Raw genomic sequence first — 23,970 nt, 5'->3', positions numbered from 1 at the left:
CAAAAGCTATGAAAACAAGGTTGACGAAGTCTGCGTGTGAGCTGTTTTCCCTGGCATAGATTTGTCATACCTCTTAGCTCCCTTACGCCCTGGCTGGCTGTGCGGTCCCCGGTAACGCACGGCAATGCCTTCCCTTCCTCTTCGAAGTCAATCTAAGTGTGTGTTTTCAGGCAGAGGTTGGGTTTTGACACAGCTGCCTTGCAGTTAGGTTTATCACTGCAGCAAAGAACAGCAAAACCGCCCGTGTTGTCTCATTGTTTCTTTTTACTGCTTTTTTTCCCTTTTTTTTCTTATCCCATGGTAAAACAAGTTCCCCGAAATAAACTTTTCCTTTGCTCTCCCAAGGATGAGTGACCAGCGCTTGACGCCTTTGGTTTGTTAGGTGCTAGACTCCTGCTCAGTTCTGGATCCTAGCTCCACCTGAAGCCTTACGTCTACCTAGATTTGGTAATTTTATCTGGAGTTACTTCAGGTTTCCGCTCTGAAAGAATGGACTCAGACGAACTTCAGTAGCCTGCACAAAAACTATCAGTGCTAGATTACAGGAAAGCAGAAACTCCCTTTTGATATTATTTTAGTGGGTACTCAATATGAGTCATTTTCTTCCTCCAAACACCACCTCAGGGTAGGGAAAAGCTTTTACACGGTGTGCCAGGTGCTACTCAGCCAAAGGGGTTTGGCTTATGACTACAGCTGAACTTCTAAGTGTAACCTTAACACAAGTAATTAAAAAAAAAAAAAATAATTGGCCTCAAGCAAAACCGGTCAGAAGTGAAGTCCCCAGGGTAAGTCAGTCAGCAAAATGGAAATGCAGTGCTCATCACAAGGGCAGGACTTTGGTGCTCAGTTACACTAATGCCATTTTGTGTGGCATAATGGTAAATGAAAACAGCGCAGAGACCACAGGCTTTTACTTTCAATGAAAACTGTTAACCTGAATGGCAACAGCTTTCTTCCTCATCCTATTTTCATTTTCATTACTGCAGCTGTTCTAGTAGAATTATAGAACTGGTCAGCTCAGCAAGCAAAGCTCAAATTTTTTTTTCTAAACTTGCTGACTTTTTTTTTTATTTTAAAGGGCAGAGTAATGAAGAGTAAAGATCTCTGAGAATGCCCTTTAATGATCCGAGTCCCCCACTTTTTCTCTACCCCACAGCATACCAGCAACCTGCTTTGGGGGAAAAAAAAAGAGGAAAAAGTCAAACGACTCGCATCAAACAATGCAAACATGTTTGCATGAGGTTGTTTTTCCTTCGTCAGTGCTTGAGGCGTGGGCGTAAGAAGTGTTGCAATAAAGTTCCTTTCCGCATGTGGACGAGGAAGCATCTTCCAAACCTTTACCAAAGATGACACTGCTCTTTGGGTGTCTAGCACCCTTTGAGAACAATCATCTATGCCACAAAAGGATGTCTATTGACCAACTTTTCCCACAACATTGACCTCACAGTTACACAGATGTGTACTTCCATTTTATTTTATAATTAGCCATTTAAAAAACCAAACAAACGACTAAAAAAACATACATGGGTATCCCAGGAAAAATAGCCTAGAAGTATAAAGTACAGCGTGTCCAAAGAGACAAGCCACAAGGCTCTTTCTGGACTCACGTGCTATTCCTTGAAGACATAGTATACAGCCATCTCTGGCTATGTTCAAAATTATTTTTTCTAGCTTTATTTCAACAAAAAGTATTTAAAAAAATAATTCTATATTCATTCACAGTATATTAGGATGACTGTTACTACAGCTGATGCAGACATGAGTAAGCCACAGTGTTTACTATTTGCCCTTTTTTTTTTTAAATATAATTATTGATTTTAAACTTGAAGGTTGAAGAAAAGCAGAAGTTCAGTAGAATTCCAAAGAGTACTCCAGAGAACAAATAAAGAGTGTTATTTCTGACACCAAAAAAAGATAAAGGCCACAGCAAAACAAAATGCATATACATTGCAGTCTGAATATTGCAGTCTTCTACTCATAATGACATCCTTAAATTCATCAGCTATCCTGCTCCATGAAGCCCTCCCCAGCCTCCCAAACAGACAACTGGTTTGTTTTTAAGGATTAGCCGGAACTGATTTTTTCCCCTGGAGGTCTCTTATTTCACTGTTGTTGGAAGAATAAGGGTGGGTGACTGACATTCAAATTAAGTTGAAATGTGAGCTGCAAGTCTTCACATTTTTCAGTAATAAGTCATTTTGATAGCAAAGTCCTTTTCTGAAAGGTAACTTGGATTCTGTTGGCCAGAATACACCCCAATACAACAGGGATCTCTTCTAAATCTTAGTCAACCACCTGTTGAAGTATCTCACCAAGACCTGGCTCCCAGAACTCAGTTTTCAACCCAATACAGTCTCTTCTATTTCTGTCTGCTAGAATTACTGAGTCAAAATCTTGTCGTTGCTAGTCCCAGAAGAGTAAGAGTGGGAGCCCTTGTCCCTCCCCCTCTAAATTTGTCACCAGTGACGACTAGGAGCTGTATCACAAAGACCTGCAAAGAACGCTCGCCCCAACCCCTCTTCTGGCCTGCTCATTTCATCTTCAGGAGAACTGCCCCATGGGCTGTCACATCTCCCAGCCCTGAAGTATTTCTAGAAGCCAAAAGACGGAACTCGTAAAGAGGCCTAAGATATCCCCCTGAAATTTAGTGAGAGTTGCCTACACAGCTCCCTTTGGCCCCTTTAAAAAATTTCAACATAGCAGAACACGGTCAGGTACTTCTGGCCCACTTTTCAGCATTCCTTCAAACATCTGGTTAACAACAACTGCTAGCGTAGCTCTCTAAACAAAGTCAGTATGAGCTCAAAAATATTTCTCACTTCCATTTATTTCAAGAGTAAAGCCGTGTTTTCCACAAAACTAGTATTCAACAAAATACTCTGTATGCATCCACTTTTAAAGAAAATATTTTATTACATTATGGGAAAAAAGCATAATCATCCGAAGTTCGTATTGTTAAAAAAATTGAAAATTTATTTTAGACAGCGTGTTGGTATATTCTGTTCCGCATGGGAATGGTAAGAAGACTCTATATCATTACTAGATATTGCACAGTCTGAAAGAAACAAAAACAAATCACATGATCTTGGGAACCATCTCACATTATGAAAAACCTACAAAGAAAACATTTAAAAAAAAAAAAAAACAAACAAAAAACAAACACACAATCCTTTCTTTCTACAGTAGCTTTAAGTTTATAATTCTTGGAATGACCATATTCCACTGAAGACCATCTCAGTGACAGGAAGCTTCATTTCAGCAATCCCTTGTGCAAATAAGATTAATAAAAAAAAAATAATAATAATGCAGTGAAGTCTTCTGATATCGTGTGGGTGGCAATAACCACACAGCTGTTAGATCCCTGCCTGGAAAAACAAAACGGGGAAGGAGAAGGAAGGGGATTTAGGCCATAAGTTTTGCCTGCAACTCCATCTCTGCCGCCCTTTTGAGTGCAACATCCACCAGCAGCTGAAATCCACTGAAATCCTGATTAAGGTCTGGTGGGGTTGGAGGAGGAGTGTTAAAGAGCCCACTTTGTGCATTTGCACCAGGTCCCAGTTTAGATGCGTCCTCATGGTAGGAGAGGGAGTTGTCTGTGAAGCCGTTGGCCGGGGGCTGCTGCAGGTCCGTGGTCTGGCCTACGTCAGCTGGCTGGCAAAAGTGGAAAGGGGCGTCCTTCAACGCAGTCACAGTCGTGTGGCAAATCACCGACGGCCGAGCCAGGACCGATCCCGGGGAAGCCGGCTTGGAAGAGGACACAGTCTTGCCGAGCGGCGCGGCAGCGGGAAGGAAGGCGGTCTCCTCCAGCAGGGGAATGTAGTTCTTTGTGCTGATGGAAGACTCCACCAGGCCGCCCTCGGGAAGCTTGGTCCCTCGCCGCGAGATAGTGAATTGATTTGGGTCTTTGCCATCCTTCCTCAGCATGTCAGGTAAAAGCCTGCGGCGTGCATTGATAAACCAGTTGCAGACCTGGGAATATAATGACATCTTAATTTCTACCTTCATTCATTTCCAACTATGTGCCATTAGAGTCGTTGGGTTAGATTAATGAATCCCTCCAAGCAGTTTCCTTAACTGCAGAACAAAAGAGAGACCTACTGACAAGTCCTGACACGCCTGGCAAAGGCCCTTCCCTTGTCCCAGCTCTACCCCCGGCTCCCCGCTCCTGTTACAGAAAGCCCCGGGACATCTGAAGACTGCTAGCAGGAACGGAGGAGTTTAGCTTTTAACTCTGTGCACACACATTAACCTATTAGCTATTGTTCCCTAGCTTAGGTTAATTAACAACAGGAAAACCTTTTCTCTCTGAAGAGAGCCACTCCTCCCACAAATAGTTACTGATTTTCCTTGTTCAACTGACTGTGTCGACAGACATAACATGAATTACCTCATTTAAGTTTGTCCTTGTTTAAATATCAAACCAGTTTCCTGGGCGATACAGGATAGTTTATAGTTTAACGTCTTTTTTCTGTTTACTACAGAAGGAGGTTTTCTTTATGATGTTACATTAAGGAAATTTTACTTTATAGCCAATTACAAAATTTGTCCTAAGGAATTAATCTGGAAAAATAAAGCCCAGAAGTCAACAGGAGCACTCTATATTTAGCACCTCTCAAAACCAAACCAGGGTTTACCCAAGTTCTCACGCAGCCACCTTCCCAGAAAGTGGAAAGGAGCAGCTGTCAATAGCTACTCCACCAAAGATGATCACAGAAGACGAGAATAATGCATCCAAGGGACCTCGCAGCTGCCAGCGGCATCCCGGGATAAGAATCCAAACTAATGACACAAAAACTTCATCATGCCTATACTAACACACTTGAGTAGCTCTATCACATACAGGTTGTTCCCCTGATCTTACTGGAAGTCATCATACACATAATTATATATGTGCATGTTCTACAGGAACGAGCCTCAAGCTGCAGTTTTAGAAGTGAAGAGTTACATGTTAAGCTGCATATCTATCACCACAAAACCTCTGTTGACAAATAAATACCTTCTTCTCACAATAAATTATCTTATACAGACACTTTATGTCTTTGGGGCCCTGATTCTGCAAAAATTAGCATCCACGCTCGAATTCATGACTGTCTGTTCTCCCAGAGAAGTAATTTTATTCCCAATAAACAAAGATCATCGTAACACACAATTCATTTGTGTTTCTCCTTACAAGTGCCGGCAGAAGGAGCGTGAGTAACAATAAAAAAGGAAATCTCACATGCAGTGTAAACATTTATATCAGTGACTAGACCACAGGTAAATTAAGAAGAAAACAGCTCCTTTTGAAGCGAGAACTACTTTTTTGAGTACCTGTAGTGTGGAAAGGTGCGTCTGTCGGGATAACAGCGCTTTTTCTTGCTCTGAAGGATAAGCGTTGTATCGGTGCTCATATAGCCAGTCTCGAAGAATCTGCACGGATTCCTTGGGCAGGTTGCCACGTCTCCTCCGTTTGCCTGAGCCAGCAGATGAGGAAAGATCCAGGGGGACATCCATAGTGTCATCATCCTCTGTTTCACTGCCTGATATTGCAACTACACCTACAATTATAAGAAGACAAGAGCAATCAGCCTCCTAAATCTGTAAACTACTCAGCTCCAGCATTCTGTAGTTTGGACACTTTTTATTACATTAACTGTCTTTACTATGAATCATGGTATAGCCTCCTATATAGGAGATTTGTCCTGTAGCGTTAACTTGTCAAGCTGTAGCTTTTCTGTCAGCTGAACAAAAAGTAGCACCAATGATCTGTTCCTAGGGGAATTCTTCTCTGCAAACCCTCATTTTCTTGTTCCCCTGGCAACCTTTTATCCGCTGCATGTTATCAGATAGCTTCAATCTAATGCCAATATTGTCCAAATTTGGTTGCTATGGTATGCATCCAACACTTTTCTTCAAGGATAACCATCCAGTGGCTGGGCGAAAGGTCAATAAGCAAGAACTTAAAACACCCAACTCAAGCAATGGGTTATTTAATTATTTCTTAACATGCCGATGCCTCCCTCCTGGGAGAGACAGCTTGCAGATTTTATAAATTAATAGCTCATTCCAGATCTATTAATAAAAACTAATGGAACAAGAAAAGAAGAAAGGGAAAAATTGTGTCTGGCCCCACCCTCGAGTGGATTTTCACTTAGGAAGACAAAAAAGTGCAGGAAAAGGAAAGAACCAGGTGCCTAACTCATGTAAGAGTCCACCAGTTTATCAGGAGATGGACTTCTGTAATTTAATTGCACTTCTGTATTGAAGAAACACAATCTTTTAATGTTTGGGTGGGTTGGTTGGTTTGTTTTAAATGTAACACTTTGCATCCTGATTATTTGTTCAACTTCAGGGTTTTCACCTCCTATTATAATCTGTGGAAATGTGTGTTCTGTGCTACACTTACTACAAAGGCTCCAGATTTCCAAGTTAACTGCATACCTTTTTCCTTCAACACAAAGGAAGGAACAGATTTCAAAGTTTGATTATCCCTTTATATATACACCACACTACTAGTAACGTATGTACCATACTAGTATGGTATGTAAATTAAAAAAAAAAAAAGAAAGAAAAAAAAAGTATTCAAAATTAGGAACACTACAATTCTGTTCCTTTGGTAGGATATAAAAGTCACTGAGGAAACAAATAGTGCTGTAAAATACGAAGAAAACCATGCTTTAAATACTCACCAGGTTAAGCTCACCAGAAATGTTAGGAATCTTACAAACTATATATAAATCCAAGTAAGATAGCACCCATTTTCAACTAGTACAATTAAACACTAATTTCAAGTGAAATTATACTGGCTTTCAGAAGCATTTTCTAGAAATTATAGAAGGCAAACAAGCCCTTAATCTTTCTGTTTTGAACTTGGAGGGGGGTGACTTGCTCATTCATAACATTTAAACTAAAAACCTTAATAGTAAAAACAAGTTAAATGTCAAAAGTAAAATTTTTATGTGGGCAACCACCCATAGTTCAAAAATTCTGTGTAAGGAAACAAAGTCAGCCCTAAAATATGACAAGGGTGCCTGTGAAAGTATAAAACTATATAAAGCTATAGTTATATCCATAAATAAAGAAAGGAATTGAACAGAAGGAATTAACATCATTTAAAAAAAAAACAACAAACAAAACGGAAAAAGGGGTGTGTGTGCAAGTTTTGCTTAATACTTCGGGGGGGGGCGGCCTCTCCCCACACTTTCAAACTTCAGCCAAAGCTGACATCGTGAATTATTGTTTCTTTCCCCTATTTATAAACAGCTCCAACACCCTTACATTTAGCTTAAGTTGTCCAAATTTCAATGCGTATTTTTGACACGCAAGCATTCCCAGCAGGATGATCAATCTGCAATTTGTCTGGCGCAGTTACTTCAGTAACTTACTTAGTATTGTTTTCATCCTCCCAATTGCTGATTTATGTAACCGACAAACACCAAACTGACATACCAATTTTTTCCTGTGATGATTAGCTACATAAATTATCCAGTCATGGAACAGGAACAATAGGACAATATTTAAATAGCGAACACAAGATAAACTCCAATTTATGTAAACAGGTTCTTAATTCACATACAAAGTATGTCAAGTTTGCTTTAAAATGATTCAGAGCAAACTGCTTTACATTTGTCATAGCTTCACGGAAAGTGCTGTCACGCTTGCAACCTAACCTGAGAACATGCCTTGCACAATGGGCTCCTGGAGCCATGAGGAGCACTTCTTGGAACAAAGATCCTGCACAGACAACACGATGGCACTGCAAAGCAGCTCATCCCTTTTAAATTGAATTTAAAAACTAGCTAAAACTAGCCTACGCTATTCAGACAATGTTTTCAAGTACGCTGTTCTTGTTTGTCAGAAACCAGAAGTGTTGCGGCACTTCAGTGGGTTGGGTTTTTTGTTTGTTTTTAAATATAATAGGCAGTAAGACAGGACCTTGAAAAACAGGGAGAGGCAGACAGTGAGGGCTGGAAATAAGAGGAAGAGAAGCCAAAGAAACTACTCCTATGAGAAAGTTAGGTGTCTAATGGTTTGTGAGCCATATTCACGTGGCATAACCAGAAGTCCTCCAGACGCACACCACCCCATCTGGAGCAACCTCTCCAAGATCTAACACACAGCTACAAGACTCCACGGGCACCTCTCTGAATTTGAGAAAACTTATTTGACAGCAAAACAACTTCTACAACTGTTGCTCTTTTTCACCCAAAACAAAAAGTGACAAAATACTGTCTGAAAGCCAGCAGCATAAAAACGTTCCTCTATTTTGCAAACAAGATCTTTTGCTAAAGTAAAAGTTGCCGTCTGACTAACCGTAACCTACCTAGCAAGAAATGAGTCAACAGTACAGCCTGCCCTTTGACCCGCTCGTTTAGTGTGTCTTATTAATTGACACAGTAAGTTAGTGACACAAAGCAGGTTTTGGTTAAGCAGGAAACCCGGTGTAGTACAACTTCTCCTCATATTTAAATGAGCTCATTTAAATAGATGATCAGCCCTCTGAAGTTGTGGCAGATCTCTCCGGCGTGGTACAGAGCGAGCAGCAACAGGAAGTCATGGCTAGCAATCTCGCACTACCCCAGCTGATATTTTTTACTAGAGCAGGAGCCACGTTGTTGCTGTCAAGGCTCTGTTTTCATTAAAGCATTCCTGCTGATTACAACCCAGCTTTGTTTTTCCGTCTTGTTAGTAATCAGGCTATTCGCTGCTGGTTTCCTGTTTTAACAGGGCCCAACTGAAAAGGCTTCTGGCTAGGCTCCACGACCGGACCATTGGCTTACTGTTATTTACACCCAGAATAAAGGCTTGTGGACACGATGAGTAGCCCCAGGTGACCTACTAATTTATTTTGTCTCAAAGGCAGGCTAGGACCAGCTTATTTTATGTCTTCTCCTAAATATGTTTAATCTAAGCAGAAAAACTGCTTCTATAGGACTAAATTAAAGCAGCACGAGTTCATTCACACAGAGGTCTGAGAAACAATACAAAAACCCAGTTCTCCACTCCCCCATCACCACTTAGATGAGCAGTCCATGCTATTAATGACCTAAGAACTACATGATCAGCATCCCTTCTTTATAAATTACTTTATCCTCCCGGCTTTTCAACTGAAGTCATATACATGATTGAATGCACTGTTGCATTGTATCACAGGCCAAAGACTTTACAGGTCCTCCTGTAATCAGCTCAGGGAAGATTACACCTAGGAGGATCTCGAGTCTAGGCTCAACATCCAACCGTTAACAGCTTGAAACAACTTGAGTAAAAGTACAGTGATGACTAAAGTTGATTTCAAAATAAACTACTGCTACTTAAGAAAGCATGCTGAAATGCTTTGAGGAGGAGGACAAAGTATGTAGAGAGGCCGAGACAAATGAAATGGAAGTTAAGCAAATGAAAAATTTAGGCTGAGTATCAGGAAAAAAAAAACAACTATCCCATTGTGTCGAGGAAGAGCTTCACAGAGGAAGTGGCAGAAGCCAATTGTTATTCAAAACAGGACAAAGTATACCACAAGGAACAATCTCTGCCCTCCAGAGAGGGGACGGACAAAAATCACCTTACAGAAACCTCCCACTCCACCCCTTTAGGGTTCTCTGAATTTCTTAAGCCAGATTTTTTTTATGAGCACAGATAAACAGAACCAGTTCCCATCTAAGGCCCCGATCCTGTTGTAACCAAGTTCAGTAGGATTCCTCACATGTATAAACTTGAGCACATGCCTGTGTCTTTGCGAGACTGTATTCTAAATCAGCTAATTAACAAGCTGAATACGTTCAATGTGATTGCTATCACGTTATTATTTGTAAATGAAACTATCCACAGAAGAGTCCTTGGGGTTTTAATCCACAGCCTGTCAGCTAAAAAAACCCAAAAAACACAAACCAAAAAACCCAACCCCCCAAAAAATCCAACACACAAACAAAAAAACCTAACTAAAATTTAATGTGAATTTAAAAACTAACAACAAAAATAAATTCATTTAAAATTATTCATAAGTAACCAAGAACTACAAGGATGCAGAAGGGAATTTCCACAGTAAAAAAACCAACTTTTTCCTCTGAATAGGTTTCATAATTGAGGAACCAGCTTATTTGTTTTCCTTTGCATTTCACAGCTTGCTCTCTAATGCTTCTAAAGCAGCCAGACTTGGCTATGCTATACAATTTTTTTTCTTTAAATGGGATTTTTCTAGAAGTGCAAGCAAGAAATCTGTAACAAAGTCACTCTTTGAAACTTCTTGAATGAGCCTCAAATGCCAGGAGGTCACAAATAACTACAAGCCCAACCTCTAATAAAACAAAGGCACCCTAGCCCTAACATCTTTTTAAAAGTTTCTGTCTTTGTCTCCTCACCTTTTAATTTCTGCCACGCAAACCCCAGGACCATGGCCCCTCTCAAAAGTTCTCCCTCCCGCCTGTCACCTTTCATTGTTTCCATTGTTTCAGCCCAGGACTTGCAATCCTCAAAGCAGAAGATCTCCCCCCCACACCTCCTCTCTCACACACATACACACACACACAAAGCCCTACACATGCATACCTAGAAACTACGTCAGCGTTTTTCACAGGCATTTATTTCGGGGGTGGCAAGAACAACAGTTGAAAGTGCAGGGAGTTTGGTATTTCACCAACCAGCAGCTGCCCTCGGGGAGAGAAGTCTGAACAATGGAAGCAACAGCAGACAGGAAACCAGCTCACCACTGCTGTGCAAACAGGGAGCATAGGAATGTCCTAAAAATAACTGGGCTAAATTAATTCAGTTAGACCATAAAAAAGAAAAAAAAAAAAAAAAACAAAACTGCTTGCAATAAGGTTAAGAATCTCAGCCTACCTAAGACGACTGCAACATTTTAAAGTCAATACTGTCACTGTCTCTAGGCACAGACGGCTGAGCTTGGTATGCAGCACATGTTGTAATCTAAAAATCCGTGCAGCTAGCTAGCAGGCTGAAACGCGCCCAGCTCCTGCGGGAGCTCCGAACGCTTCGCTTTTAACCACCACCCTGCCCGCTGTTCAAACTTCGTCTTTGTGCCTTAAGTCCCTTTGTGTGTGCTCCTCTTAGACGAGTGGCACGTCCAAAGATTCTTACGAGGGCTACAAACCATATTAGTACATCACGTTTCCAGCAGCCCAATGATTTCACGAACTACTTATGCATTAATTGCTCCAAGGATATTAACAATGAGCGAGGCTGCTCTACTACAGAGCCGCAGGAATGCGTAGTAGGTGAAAAACAGCACAACTCTGGAGTACTGAACATGCGCACTGCTCCCCTCTAACCCTCCACTTGGGGCAATTTAATGGTCTTTGAATGCGAAACACCCTTCATCCACACTACGGAACGGTAAATCGCAACTGAAAAGATCCTGCTTTGCTATAAACTTCTTTGCAGCCAGCGCAGATGTGTTAAATCTGAAAGCACGTTCCGCATCTTTGTGGCCAAGCTCTAATTTAAAGGCACTTAAAAGCACCACAAGCGAAAAGAGTAACAATCCTCTAACTGGAAAGTTCGTCTGTTTGTAAACTAACACACAGAAAACTTTAAGAGCCTTATTTTTACGGGGGGCGGGGGGGAGGAAGTCTTCCACCTTTTAACCCTAACTGTGTCGAAACTTTGTACTTTTTTCCGCGTTTTAAGGGATAAACGAAAGGGAAGGAAAAGGCAGCAACTTTGAGCAACACAACGCGTCGAGGCCGCGGACAGGATTCGAGACCCTCCTGCCGCGGCCCCCCAGCCCCACGCCGCCGTGCCCGCTCCCCCCCGCCGCCGCGAACAAAGAGTTGCCAGGAGCCCGCGGGTCGCGGCGCTCCGAGCTGCGGGCGGCCCCGCTTTCCTCGCCCCGTTAGGAAAACGACCCGCACCCTCACCCCCCGTCATCGGGACGGCGGGGCTCGGCGCGGAAAAGCGACAAAACGCGTTTTAGCGGAGGGCAGGGGAAACAGGCTCGGCGGAGGGAGCGAAAACAAAACTTCGCGGAGGCACAAAGCGGGCGGCTGGCCATGTTTTTGACAGGGAGCCAGCGGCGCGGAGAGGCGGCTGCCTCCAAACAACAGCCCCGCATGTTTTGTCTGGGAGCGGAGCATCCACTGCCATCTTCCGCGGGAGCGCGGCCGCGGCGGGGGGCACTGGGGAGAAAAGGGCCGAGGAGAGACGGGAAACAGACTCCGTCTGGCTTGGCAACGGCCCCCCCCCCGCTTTCCCCCAAGCCGCTCCCGCAGGGAGAGGGGAGGCGCAGGGCACCCCACTTTCCCCCAGCGGCCCAGCACGCCCCATCACAACTACCTTTTTTACTTTTCATCTTGATCCGAGCCGCCGCTGCCGCCGGACACCCCGCACACCAGGAGCCAGGGGCACCCGCTCGCCGACCCAAGTTTCTCTCCCGTTGCCGGACGCTGCTCCCCCTTTGAACTCGGCGAGGAGGAGCAACAGAGAAGAAGCAGCACGGCCACGGAGCGCGGATCCAGGCGCGCAGTCCGGGGCCGCGCGCTGTCAGCGGGAGCCGCAGGGCTCTGCCTGTCCTCCCCGGGGGTTTTCTGGTGCGGCCGCTGCCGGGGTGGGCTTCCCTCCCCCCTTCCCTTTGTTCCCTTCTGCCGGCGATTGGCCCCGGCTTGTTAAAGTGAGGAGAGGCACGGGAGGAAAAGGTACACGCCGCCCGCCCTCCCCCACCTTCCCGCAGCGAGTACGGGAGAGTAACCCAGCGCTGTACTGGCACTCGCGGCTGCCGCGCTGCCTCCTCCTCCTCCTCCTCTCTCCTCCCCTCCCGGGCTGCTGTGGCTCTGTCAGACGGGAGGGGAGGGACGGGCCGGCGCGGGGGGGGGGGGTCTGCCCGTACCCGCTCGCTCATGCACACACAACAGCGGTGGCGGGGGGGGCCCTGCGTGCCCCCCGCTCCCTCGCCTTTCTTCCAGGCAGACGTTTGATCATTAAACTGGAAGGAGAAGGGGACGGGGGGGGCAGATTTTGACAGCTGCCCTTGACTAGCCTCCTCCTGTTGCTGCCGGATGAACCACCCACTCCTTCGCGTGAATAGAGAGAAGAAAGGAGAGTACGTAGGGCAGTAGGAGAAGCCCTCCAAAGACCGGCGGCACCGCCGCCTCGCCTCCCCGGCGCCCCCCTCCCGGCTGCCGAGCGGTCCGGCAGGGGCTGCTTCGCCTCCTGCCCCCCGTCCCCCCCGATGGCACTGAATGAGCCCTGGCCGGCAGGCGCTGGCCAGCCCCTCCCGCGGGGGAAGCCGAGCCCCGTTTCTGGGGTTATTTTTACATCAGTTCGTAAAGGTTGTTTTCCTCCCCCTCCGCCGCTCCCCCCCCCCCCCCCCCGCCGGGTGGGTTCTGGTGCGACACATGCTCATCGCTGTAAAGGAGAAAAGTCTCACAGCTTGACTCATCCCTCTCAGGCGAGCACGTGTTGCAGCAACAGTTTATTTTCCTTCGGGATGGGAAACGCGGGACCTGCGAGCCCCTCGTTCGCGTGGGGTTCGCTCCAGCTTCCCACCGAGCGGGGGGCAGAGCCCTCCCCGGACACGGGCGGCCTCGGCGGCGGGTCCCGGGGCTCCCCCGCCGCCCCCTGTCAAAGCGAGGTGCCCTTTGGCGCCGGGCGCATACTTCAAAGTGCTGAACGCCGAGCTGCGGGCTGAAGTTTCATGCGCGAAGGTTTTTGGCGTGGAAAGTAAAATAAACCGCCTTGCTTCGAAACACGCGTGCGGATGTAGCGTGCTTTTAATGCACGGGAGTGTGTATATTTATATTACTCCTGCACCGCCACGTGCTGGGCTGTTTGCGGACGAGGAGGAGCGGGGGCAGGCGCTGGGGGTTGAGAAGCAAAGGCTTTAAACGGCTGATGAAATAATGAATTCCTACGGCAGAGCAGGGCTCCTTCCTTCCCCCACCCTCCTGCTCGGCGACGCGGGCATCCACACAAACGCGCATTCACAACAGAAGAGGAAGCAACGGCGTTTTAACAGCAAATCCTCCCAAGTACCTTGTAACTATTTTTATGTGGCGTAATTACAGCGACCTTGCTGGAGATAAAACAGCTGTTACATCCTGAATGGGGGACATGTGCGGGGGGAGGGCGGCTGGTGAGTCACGCCAGTTAACAAGGCCCCAGTGTTGGCCGCTGTGGAGCCGGCGGTTCGCTTTCGGGTGGCCGTTGGGGCTGGCGGCTGGTACCCGCCGTGCCCGGCGGTAGGTTAGCGAGGCGGGCCGGGCCAGCCGCACTGACTCACGGCGCCGCGGGTCCAGCGCCGACTCAGGCGGGCGGTTGTGCCGCGCGGCGCTCACTGAGCGCCCGCCGGCGGCGCGAGCCGGGCCGTTACCCGCCGACCAACCGCCCTCCGCCGGCCGGGAGGGGCAGGGGGGAGTCGTGCGCGCCCTTCAGGCCGCCTTCCCGCCGCGGTGCTGGCGTAGCCTCTCGGTTGTGTCCAGTTCGGTTCGCGCCCGGGTAGGGGTGGGGAAGCTCGGCAGGATGAGGCTCGCTCGCTCGCTCAGGGGCGGGTGTTTTTAACGTGACAAGAAGCGAGCTGTGTCTCCGAGGGACCGGTGACTCAGGGGCAGGGGGTGTGTGCGCACACGCCGCTGTATTTCTTTTTTTCTGTTTTGTTTTTGTTGTTGCAAGTCCTGCTTCCCAGCTGTGAGGGCTGACTCTTCCAACTGGTGTTTTGAGCGTCCAGGCATGGTCATGCCAAAAAAGTAATTACGGGAAGTTAACAAAAGACACGTCAAGGATTTGAAGAGATTTCCCTTTCTCCATACCGCCCGAGCAGCCTCACGCTTGCTTATTGTCCTTGGGACTGCCGGCAAATTTGTGAAACAAACTAACAAACTCTTCCCTTTCTTTCTTTATTTTTTTCCTTTTTTTTGTTTTTGAAGTTTGTTTGGGTTAGGTGTGGGTTTTTGGTGGTTTTTTTTTGTTCTTCTTTGGCAAGGTCACTTTTATGAGGGGATAAAATAAAGGTTTATTTTCACACTGAGCTCAGGCTTGCTTTTAAGAGCGTTAGAAACAGCCTTTCTAGCTCTGCTGGAACATGGGTTCCTAGGAATTTTCTCAAAGGATGCTAGAAGATTGATTGTGACTTCGTGTGGCAGCTTTTTAGCTAGTGGGAGCGGGCAGTGGACCAATGGGTGTTCATTCCTAGCTCCCCGGGTACAAAATGCACGGAGAGGCATTTTTTTGAACCAAGTTACTCCACGGATGTGAGTATGGAGGAGTGTATCCATAGTTGGGACCACTGGGAAAGACAGAAAGTGGGCTTGTGCCGTGCACCTTGCAGTTGTTGCCTGGGGCAATACCTCGGGTCTGTCTACAAATTCTGGCTGTCTTTACCACTTGAAGACTCTTGATATGTGTTCGAGGTGGTAGGGTGGATAAAGTTTGCAAAAAAGTAGGGTGGGTGGAAGAAAACCCCTGCAACCTTCTCTACCAGTAAAGCCTCAACACACCTGAAACAAGGTTGTATCTAAAGAGAGGGCAGGTGACTTTGTTGCCTGTCCTGAGCTCAAGGAACAGAGCAACTTGATTTTACAATGAATGTAGTAACCTGCTGGCTTGTACGTTGATGATGGGTGTTGGTGTTGGCTGCTGCTTGCAGGCAGAAGTAGATGGTATGGAAGACAGTATGTAACTTTCTGCAGTTTTTCTTTTCCCTTCACATGTTGGCGAGGCTGTGTTTTTTAGTATTACTTAATCTGCTGGAGCTGCATCAGCGCTAATAACCATATCTCACACGCAGTTCACACTGCTTACTGAGTAACTTTGGCATCTGTGCAGCTCCTTGGGTAAGTAGTGGTATACATGTGCATCAAGATATATCTGTGCCAACAGGTTTGAACAGCTTGGTTTAGTCAGAGCAAGTTCAACTCTGTCTGGACCCATCTGCATAGACATGCTGTAAGTATTTGTAAAGCTGGATTCCAAGAAGGGAGAGAAATAAAACTGGAGGGGCTAGATTTTGAGTTGCTCGATGATTGTCCATATCATAGGTTTATCAATGTTCTGTGGTGATGCACGTGTGTTTCTGTCCTGTCACGCTGCCACGTGTGATATCTTGCACAACTAATTGTATGTTTCTTAATTTACAAGTGCTTTGCTTTGAGATGCTGGGACTGTGTTTGCCTAACTACTACTGAAGTCTCCAAGGCCATGCTTTGGGCATAGAAACTCCTAAAGGAAGTACTCTGGAAAATCAGGACCTAGGCATCTCAGGCTTCTGGATGTTTGTTATCTTAGCCTGTTTGTTCCAGTTTCCCATTTATGAACTGGAGAGTATTATATTTTTTTCCCCCCACTTTATAGGATATTATGAAAATAAACCCACTGATCTTTGTGGAACTCTCAGATGACATTGAAATGTTTGTGAGAAAATTTATTCCTTTATATTCAGAACAGAATTAAGTAGTGCACAGTAAGTTAAGCAGGTCATACCTTTGGCAATGAGAATAAAGCAATGTTATAAATAACGTTTTTTCCAGTGAATAAATCTGTCCTATGCATGGAAAAACAGGAATCGCTACTGTGGGTCACACCCATTCTTCACCTTTTCTTATCCATGACATTGAGTAGTCTCAGATGTCCTTTTCTCAGAGGAAAAGGAGAGGCTACAGAAGGCAGATGTGAGGTAATATTTTCTCACAAATGTCCCATCCACATCTTTAATAGTTCGATACAAGCACTGGAGCAATAGTTTAATATAACTTCAGATTTTGTTACTGAGATAGCTGGATGTGATATAAAAGTTTAATATCTCTATAGCATTAAAACTCTGTAATGGCAGTCAATGGCAGAATAGCATGTTGAGTTGTGAATTACATAAAAATGCATTTCTTTTTCTTTTTTTTCTTATCTATTTATTTCTTTGAATATCCTCTTGTGGTTCGAGACAATGAAAACAGAATTTCCTGGGTTTTACCTTCTCTGTACCATTCGTTATTTTATATACTTTTATCATGTCTGCTTTCGGAGATAACATTTTTCACTCTTCTCAATCTCTTTTCCTATGAGAATTACTCCCAGCTTTTGATCATTGCCTTGGTTCTCTCCCAAGTCTATTTAGTCCTACAATATTCCATTTTTCAGTAAAGGTGACTTATGCTGCATGCAGTATTATAAGCAAGGTTATGCCTCTGATTACAATATATATGTATTTGATGTTACTCCCTGACCTATTTCTTATGGAATCCAGCATGTTAGGCTTTATCTTTGGCTGCTGCCACATACTGAGCACGGGGCTCTATCAACTTTGGAGGTTGTATAGCTTGTTTGAAGTTTCTCTCGTGTACGGTTTCATATTCATCTCAGTGCTGAATTTCTTTTGTCATTGCATTGTTCTTTCATGTAACAGAAGTCACACTGAAGTTACTCACAAATCTCCCTTTTCCCAAATATATTTTTGATAGCTGTAGACTCTGGCACCTCACTATTCTTCACCTGTCCCTATTTCTCCCTCTCTCACTGTTCTGAGGTAATATATTCAAGAACACTGGACTGAATATAGGGCCTGGAAGCACCCTGCTGTTAACCTTTTGTCTTAATAAAAACCAACCATTTAATCTTGCAATTTGATTCTCTTGCTCCAACCAGATATTCATTCATGGAAATTGTTTGCTTTTTTCCCCTAGCACCTTCTTGGTTTCTCCAGTAGCTCCTTGCATGGAACCTTGTCAAAAACCTTTTGGAAATCTAAATAAATTATGCCAACCAGCTGTGCTCCCATAGTTAAAACTCACTTTGCCACCTTTGTGCAAGGGCAAAAATGGTAAATCAAAGTTGTGAAGACAATCCTAAGATTTCAGAACTTCTGCATAATAGACTCTGCAACTGCATAAGAGACTCTGCAACTTGAACATGCTTTTCACTTTTTTTAATGTGGGCATTCTTGTGGTTATCAAAGATCAGGCAAGAACAAAAGCCCCAGGAATTCCTTACGTAGAATCACACTGACTCCTGTCTGGTAGAGTATCAGGTTTGCAACCTTTTGGTTCTCAGCATGGACTCGAGGTAACGGGCAGTGGTTATCCCTCCTGGTGAGGATCAGCTGCTGGAGTGATCTGTGCTCCCCACTGGAGTTTCCTGACACTCACTGGCAAAGGAGAGCAATGGCTTCCAGCAGGTTCTGGTGCCGAGTCTCTCTCTGGGGCCTCCTTCAACTCTTCCCTGTGCCAGCCTTTGCTCCCTCATCTCCACGTGGTCCTCCCCCATGTCTATGCCTCGGTATATAAGCATATGGAAATAGAATATTATGATTACTATGGGGCAACTTAAATATATACAGTAATGTTAGTTATAAGACAATGCGGGAACTTCATAAGTGGCGTAATCACTTAGGCTCTGAGACTAAAAGCTGTGCAGTTACTCTGGGGAGTGGTTTATGAAACTTGCATTAATGTAAAAGCAATTTCTTCTCCATGGTTTGAAGTCAGACCACTGTGTAAAATTAAAAATAAAAAAAGTGAATTATAGGTTTAATCTTGCTTGGAGTAATAGTGTTCACTTTCAGGTTTTAACTTAAAATAAAAGTACAAGTTTGATGAAAAACAAACCTCATGTATTCCTTCCAGTTATGCAGAAACGATTATTTTTGTCCACCACAGGCACATCTCATAACTGCTTTGCCCTCTTCTCTAAGGGGCGGGGGACTCTGGCTCTGTTTTCTTTTGTGGCACGCAAGTGAGCGTATCAAAATCAGCATGATAAATGGCATGATCATTGACAGTCTCAGCTTAGCTCAAGAACTTGGGGCATGCAAGGAAACAGATCCCTCTTTCCTGAAATTTGAAACTGTGGGTGCAATTTTGCAATTTATGTAATCATTTTTTGCTTATCTGTAAGAAGTTAAGCAAGTAAAGCGGGTATGGCTGACCAAAAAAAAAGTGGGTTTAGGGTTTTTCTTGTTTTGTTTTGTTTTGTTTTTAATTGTGGGATGACTAACTTGCTTTTACCACAGACTGGTTAGTGCATACCGAAGATGAGGCAGGAGGTTTACTGCGAGGCGCCCTAAGCAAGAGTGACCTCGCTTGGCTGACCTCGTCTAGCCAAATACTAGAATGTCTATCTCCACTTAAGGTTTTGTATCAGCACGCTGTATCTAGCTGTACAAAAATCACCTTACAAAGCAACAAAAACAAAGCCCAAGAGATGTCTATACTTGCTAACCGATTTTTTTTTTCAGGGAAGAATGTTAATTCAAAATTAAATAACTCTTTCTTAATAACTGTATCTGGACACTTTTATTTTGTTTAGTGTAGTCTACTCTAAACAAAGTAACTTAATGGTCAGCCAAGTATTTACTTGGTTGAGTCTACACTAAAAGTTTGTTTTGTTTTTTTAAGAATTCTATTTCAGGAACATTGTCTATAAAGTTATTTCTGTCCTTACAAGACAAGGTTAAATTTGACTTGCAGAAGGACAAAAATGCAATCGTAATGAATAAAATATACCACTTATTATTACACTAAATATTATTTGGTATAACAATAAATAACATAATTAGCTTTCTTAATAAGAAAAACCTAACTTGGAATACTTGTTATGCCTGTGAACTAAGCAAGTGATGGTACCACCACTTAATACTTTGGGAAATAGAAAGTTCTTGCTAAAGGTGCACTGTCGCCTTTCCCTGTCATTAGGGTGAAAGGCTCATGTTGGAAATAAGAATGCCTTCTGGGACTGCAGATTTTCCATGCCTTTTTAGCAGAATGTAAATGTGAATGTTCTTTATTAGGTGTAATAGTATAGAAAAAACTATTCAGATATATAACCTCATGTTTAATAAAGATTGAAGAGGATGCAGACTAGTTAAAAAGTAGTGGGATTTTATGACAGGCCAAAATTAAACACTGTATACTGAGTTTAGAAAAGCTTTCACTGCTGTCTGTGCTGTACCTGCTCTGAATACATGCTGGGAGCTTTATTTTCAAAGTTGTCAGCTTTGTACTTTTATAGGTATTGCTTCCACTTTATTATTTTTGCTGCTGTGATTGTTTTATTAATCTTTGGTGTTATACAATTTAAAATTATTGCTTGCATTATTCTAAGTTAGCTGTCATCCTCACATTTAAGTGCAAACAGAACATTCTTTCAATATTATAGATGTGTTACAAAGATTTCGAGTGACCAATCAAATTTACAGCCTTATGGCACAGCTTCATCAATTGAACATAAAAGCAATCTATTAATGTTATTTTGTTTACTGAGCATTTATGTACATAGTACTCAGCTGGAAAGATTCAGTGCCTGCTTGGGAGGCCCAGCCTGAAGGAGCAAATCTGTAGAACTAGGGACTACTGCATCTGTCTTGCAGGTGATACGGGTGAGCTGATCTTTTCATAGCACCTGGGTGGAGCTATGAAAAGGATGCTTGATGACTATAGAAAAGAGTTAAGTTTTCACTGCTGAAATAGGCGTGTAAGGTTTTTAAAGTGACAGGTAATGGGTGTTGGCTACCTTCCTATAAAATCCTAGACATAGCCTGAGGCCCTAGTCTTCTGAAGGCAAATGCACGTTGTGATGATTTGGGACTGTGCCTGTCTGCAGTTATGATTTAGGGCACCGAGGAAGATCACTAAACCTGCATGTGGCCCATCCAAATGTGAATATGAGGAGACAATGAGAGCGCTACAGTCTAAGGAAATTAATTTCATCAAGGTTTTGTTGGTTTTTTGGGGAGGATCACAGCGATTGGATGGGGGCTTCTGCTCTCACCCTCAGTACTTTTGTACTAGGGAAAATAAGTCAAGTGTCGGTGCTTGATTTTAAAACCCAAATCCTGAAGGTTTGCAGATAAAGGAGGATTGAGCAGAGGAGAGAAACAGGAATGCGTGCTATCTGTGTTCAGTAGTGCTGACATTTCTGAGTCTGCATGGGGCTTTCTGCTCACTGTAATGTGCTGTTCCTACACATGATCATCAAGTCCAGCACTTCTTAGGACAGCCTTCCGTTTGGATGTGTAGGATCCAGCCCGATGTAGGGAGAGGGCTACTGCTCACTGAAAGAAATAGCCCATTTAGCAAAAAAAAGAAAGGAACCTAGACACCATGAGAAAAGTGAGACAGGGCTTTTTATATAAAAGTATTTTTTCTACGTCAGGATATTTTTTGTGAATGCTGAAGTAAAATAACGCAGCCTACAGAACTGTAATTTTCACTTGTTTTTTTTTAAACTATGATGTGTTGGTGAAGGGTAAACTGTAACCCAGGAGCATCCCCAGGATTGCATTTTTGGGACATGGCACTTAAAGATATGGGTATTCTGGGTAGTCCGTAAGCAGCTTGAGACAAGTAGTTTGTTTTGCGAAGGCCTAAGTTATGATTTACTTTCACATTACTTTCACAATGTCCGAAAATGAACATGAGGGTTCGTGGATCTCAAAACACAGTGACCCTATGAATATCCGACTTGGTCACCGTAGGGGACCTGTAACAACACTTAACTTTAAATAGTCTGAGAAGCCTTAACTTAGGTAAAGTGAGTGGCATTATGGCAGGCAGTCCCTAAAACTGCGTGTATTCTGAGCGTTTGCTTTTGTAAGATTTGGGCATTCGTATGTTTTTAGAGTGTAAATGCTCAAACCGTCCTTCATGTAAATATTTTTGTGATAGTCTTAATGATTTTGATCTTCTTCGGGAGTCTTTAAACATAGTCATCTCAAATGCCAGAAATCATGGGGACATTCTCAGTATTTCATGGGTGCTCTGTGGCCTGCATAATTAGCTAGGTGATAAGACTCATAGCTAATTGTTCTTTGTCCAGCAGTAGGCAGAGTCACATTGTTCTTTCAGAGAAGTGGGGGATAACTGCCCTGGGAGCCCAGGGAAATTGTGGTAATGCATTAGGAGATACTGAAGGTACAAGTAGCTGGGCTTGGATCCTCAGTGTAAAGTGAGTACATTAGCAGTCTAAGCTTAATGCGGAGATTTCATGTCTTGATAAGAAGGGGTCTTGGGACACTTAAGGAAAAAGTGAAACTAGATGAACGAACTGTGCATCCTTACAGAACAAAGGTAAGTCTTTACACAGCTGTTAATCATATGTTGATCTGTTAACTATTAAGACGCTACAATCTATGGTTTTCCTCCTTCCATTGCAGTTAAGAGTTACCATCCTAATACCAGCAAATGTTAGAATCTCTTATACCTACCCCACCTCTGTACCCCTTATGAGGTGTAACAAAACCTGACAAGTAGGGTCATCAGTCTCCTGAGGAGCTGGAATTGAATCACCTGGATGCTAACAGTTTCATGTAGGATCATCAGATGGCTGAGGATCTGACTTCAGCTGTTCAGAGATAAACTTCAGGTGTGGAGCTGTTTGATTAACTGGTTAGTCCTGAAAAGCCTAACAGAAGGCTACAGCAAGTTCGAATGACTTTCGGTCTTTGTGTTGAATTGTTTACAACTTTACAAGGTGCTAATTGTCTGTCTTACCTGTGTGCAGTTAAGGCAGATGATTGACATCTGTTTCAATCTCTTGCAAGTGTGCCCGCAGTCACAAAATCTAAGCAAGCTGCATATAGCTAGGTCCTGGCTAGCATTTCTATTCTTAAATCCTGTTAGTTTAAGACTGAGTAACTTCCCCTTTGAAGACAGAACCTTTTAGCCTTAAATGTGAAACGAAAACGTTGACAGTTTCAAAAATCCTATATTTATTTTTGACTTGTTAACTGAAAGCTAATTCATATTGAACCAATGAATGTGTTCTCACTCATTTTTCTGGAAAGAAACTGCTGCCAGGTTTGATACTAGATAAATCATGCATACCTGCAGTTAACTCTAGTGGACACAAAGTGCTCTATAACTGTATACTGTCAAATTCTTAACCTATACCTATTCGTGGTTAACATAACATGCCTAGCTCATGCTAAAATATAGAAGTGCCCAGCCGTGCGTGATTATGTCACGTGGTTAGCAGGAGCCATGTTGCCAGGAGCAGTGCTGGTCAGGAGGGCGGTAGGGCAATAGCTGCTTCTGGTGAATCTCACTTCTCGTTCTGGAATAAAGATCCTTTTGGTCAACAGTGATAACTGAGTAGACACTACATTGTATGTGATGTACAACACTGAAATGGACGTGAAATCTAGGGCCAAAGTGGCATTAAGTACTTAACCGTTACTGAGAATTTGGAAGATTTTTGGGGAAAAGGGGGAGTTTCTGCAATGCATAAGGCTTACAATCTGTGTTCCAGTTACAGAAGTCGGAAATGCTGAAATAAACTTAGCCCCCTCTTTTTTTTTTTAGTTTCCCCCTTTAAACTGAAGTTTTTATCTAATTCTTTAACACAGACACTGAACCACATATCTCAAAGAGACAGAGATAAAGATTACATAAGAGGCAGCACTCACTGCTTGGTAATTAATCTGGTGGTAGTAGTGTCATCTTCCAAAACATGATTTCTCAAATTGTTTGGTTTTTAGAAGTGGAATAGCTTTACGTTGTATAAAGGTTAAAACTCTGACAGCTATTATTCACCCCGAATAAGGGTGTTAAATGACTTTGTATTACACAGTATTTTGTTAAATGCAGAAATTTAAATAAAGCTTGTTCTATGCTATGAGGATAAAACACTGAGAGAAAACTGCTGCTTACTTACAGTGCTGTACTGTTTCTTGCTTTATTTCATAGTAATACAGTTAATGTATCTATAGTCTTGGTATGAAGGCATGAACATTGCTAATAAAACAAAATTTAATTTCCTGGGTAGAACCTACCAATCTAAGAGGAAAAGAATAATAACACAGAGGAAAATAATAATAACACAGGAAAAGAATAATGCATTTATCTAATCTTTTTTGCTATCTCATGTTAATGTACAGAGCACTTCAGATTGATGTTCGGTTCTATACGTATGGATATATCCTGGGCTTACAAATATGTATGTGCTTACAAACATATATATACAATGTAGTAATCTCGCCTGTCCCTCCCTGTTGGTGTAAATCTTAGAAGAAAACACAAAGCAGAGAACATCATATATACAGATGTTTGCATACATCTGTACATC

The 23,970-nt window shown here is 43.4% G+C and overlaps 1 protein-coding gene across 1 annotated transcript; it reads right to left on the bottom strand.

Annotated features, from left to right (window-relative positions):
* Positions 1 to 2,888: 2,888 nt before the first annotated feature.
* On the bottom strand, positions 2,889 to 12,444 carry TGIF1 (TGFB induced factor homeobox 1). Its single transcript, XM_075142049.1, has 3 exons — positions 12,265 to 12,444; positions 5,311 to 5,537; positions 2,889 to 3,969 (listed from the first exon to the last, which is right to left on the bottom strand). Exons 1-3 carry the CDS (start codon positions 12,278 to 12,280, stop codon positions 3,403 to 3,405), a joined length of 810 nt encoding a protein of 269 aa, XP_074998150.1. The 5' UTR covers positions 12,281 to 12,444; the 3' UTR covers positions 2,889 to 3,402.
* Between the last annotated feature and the right edge of the window lie 11,526 nt (positions 12,445 to 23,970).

Source organism: Calonectris borealis, chromosome 2 (assembly GCF_964195595.1).
Source record: "Calonectris borealis chromosome 2, bCalBor7.hap1.2, whole genome shotgun sequence".
In the NCBI taxonomy this organism is placed as follows: domain Eukaryota; kingdom Metazoa; phylum Chordata; class Aves; order Procellariiformes; family Procellariidae; genus Calonectris; species Calonectris borealis.
Note: the sequence above shows the minus strand (reverse complement) of the source record. Positions and strands in the feature narration are given on the sequence as shown.

Excerpts from the sequence above, each read along its gene's own strand:
- TGIF1 (XM_075142049.1), bottom strand. Across the intron at positions 3,970-5,310 it reads CGCACCTTTCCACACTACAG|GTCTGCAACTGGTTTATCAA; the intron begins GTACTCAAAAAA and ends TTATATTCCCAG.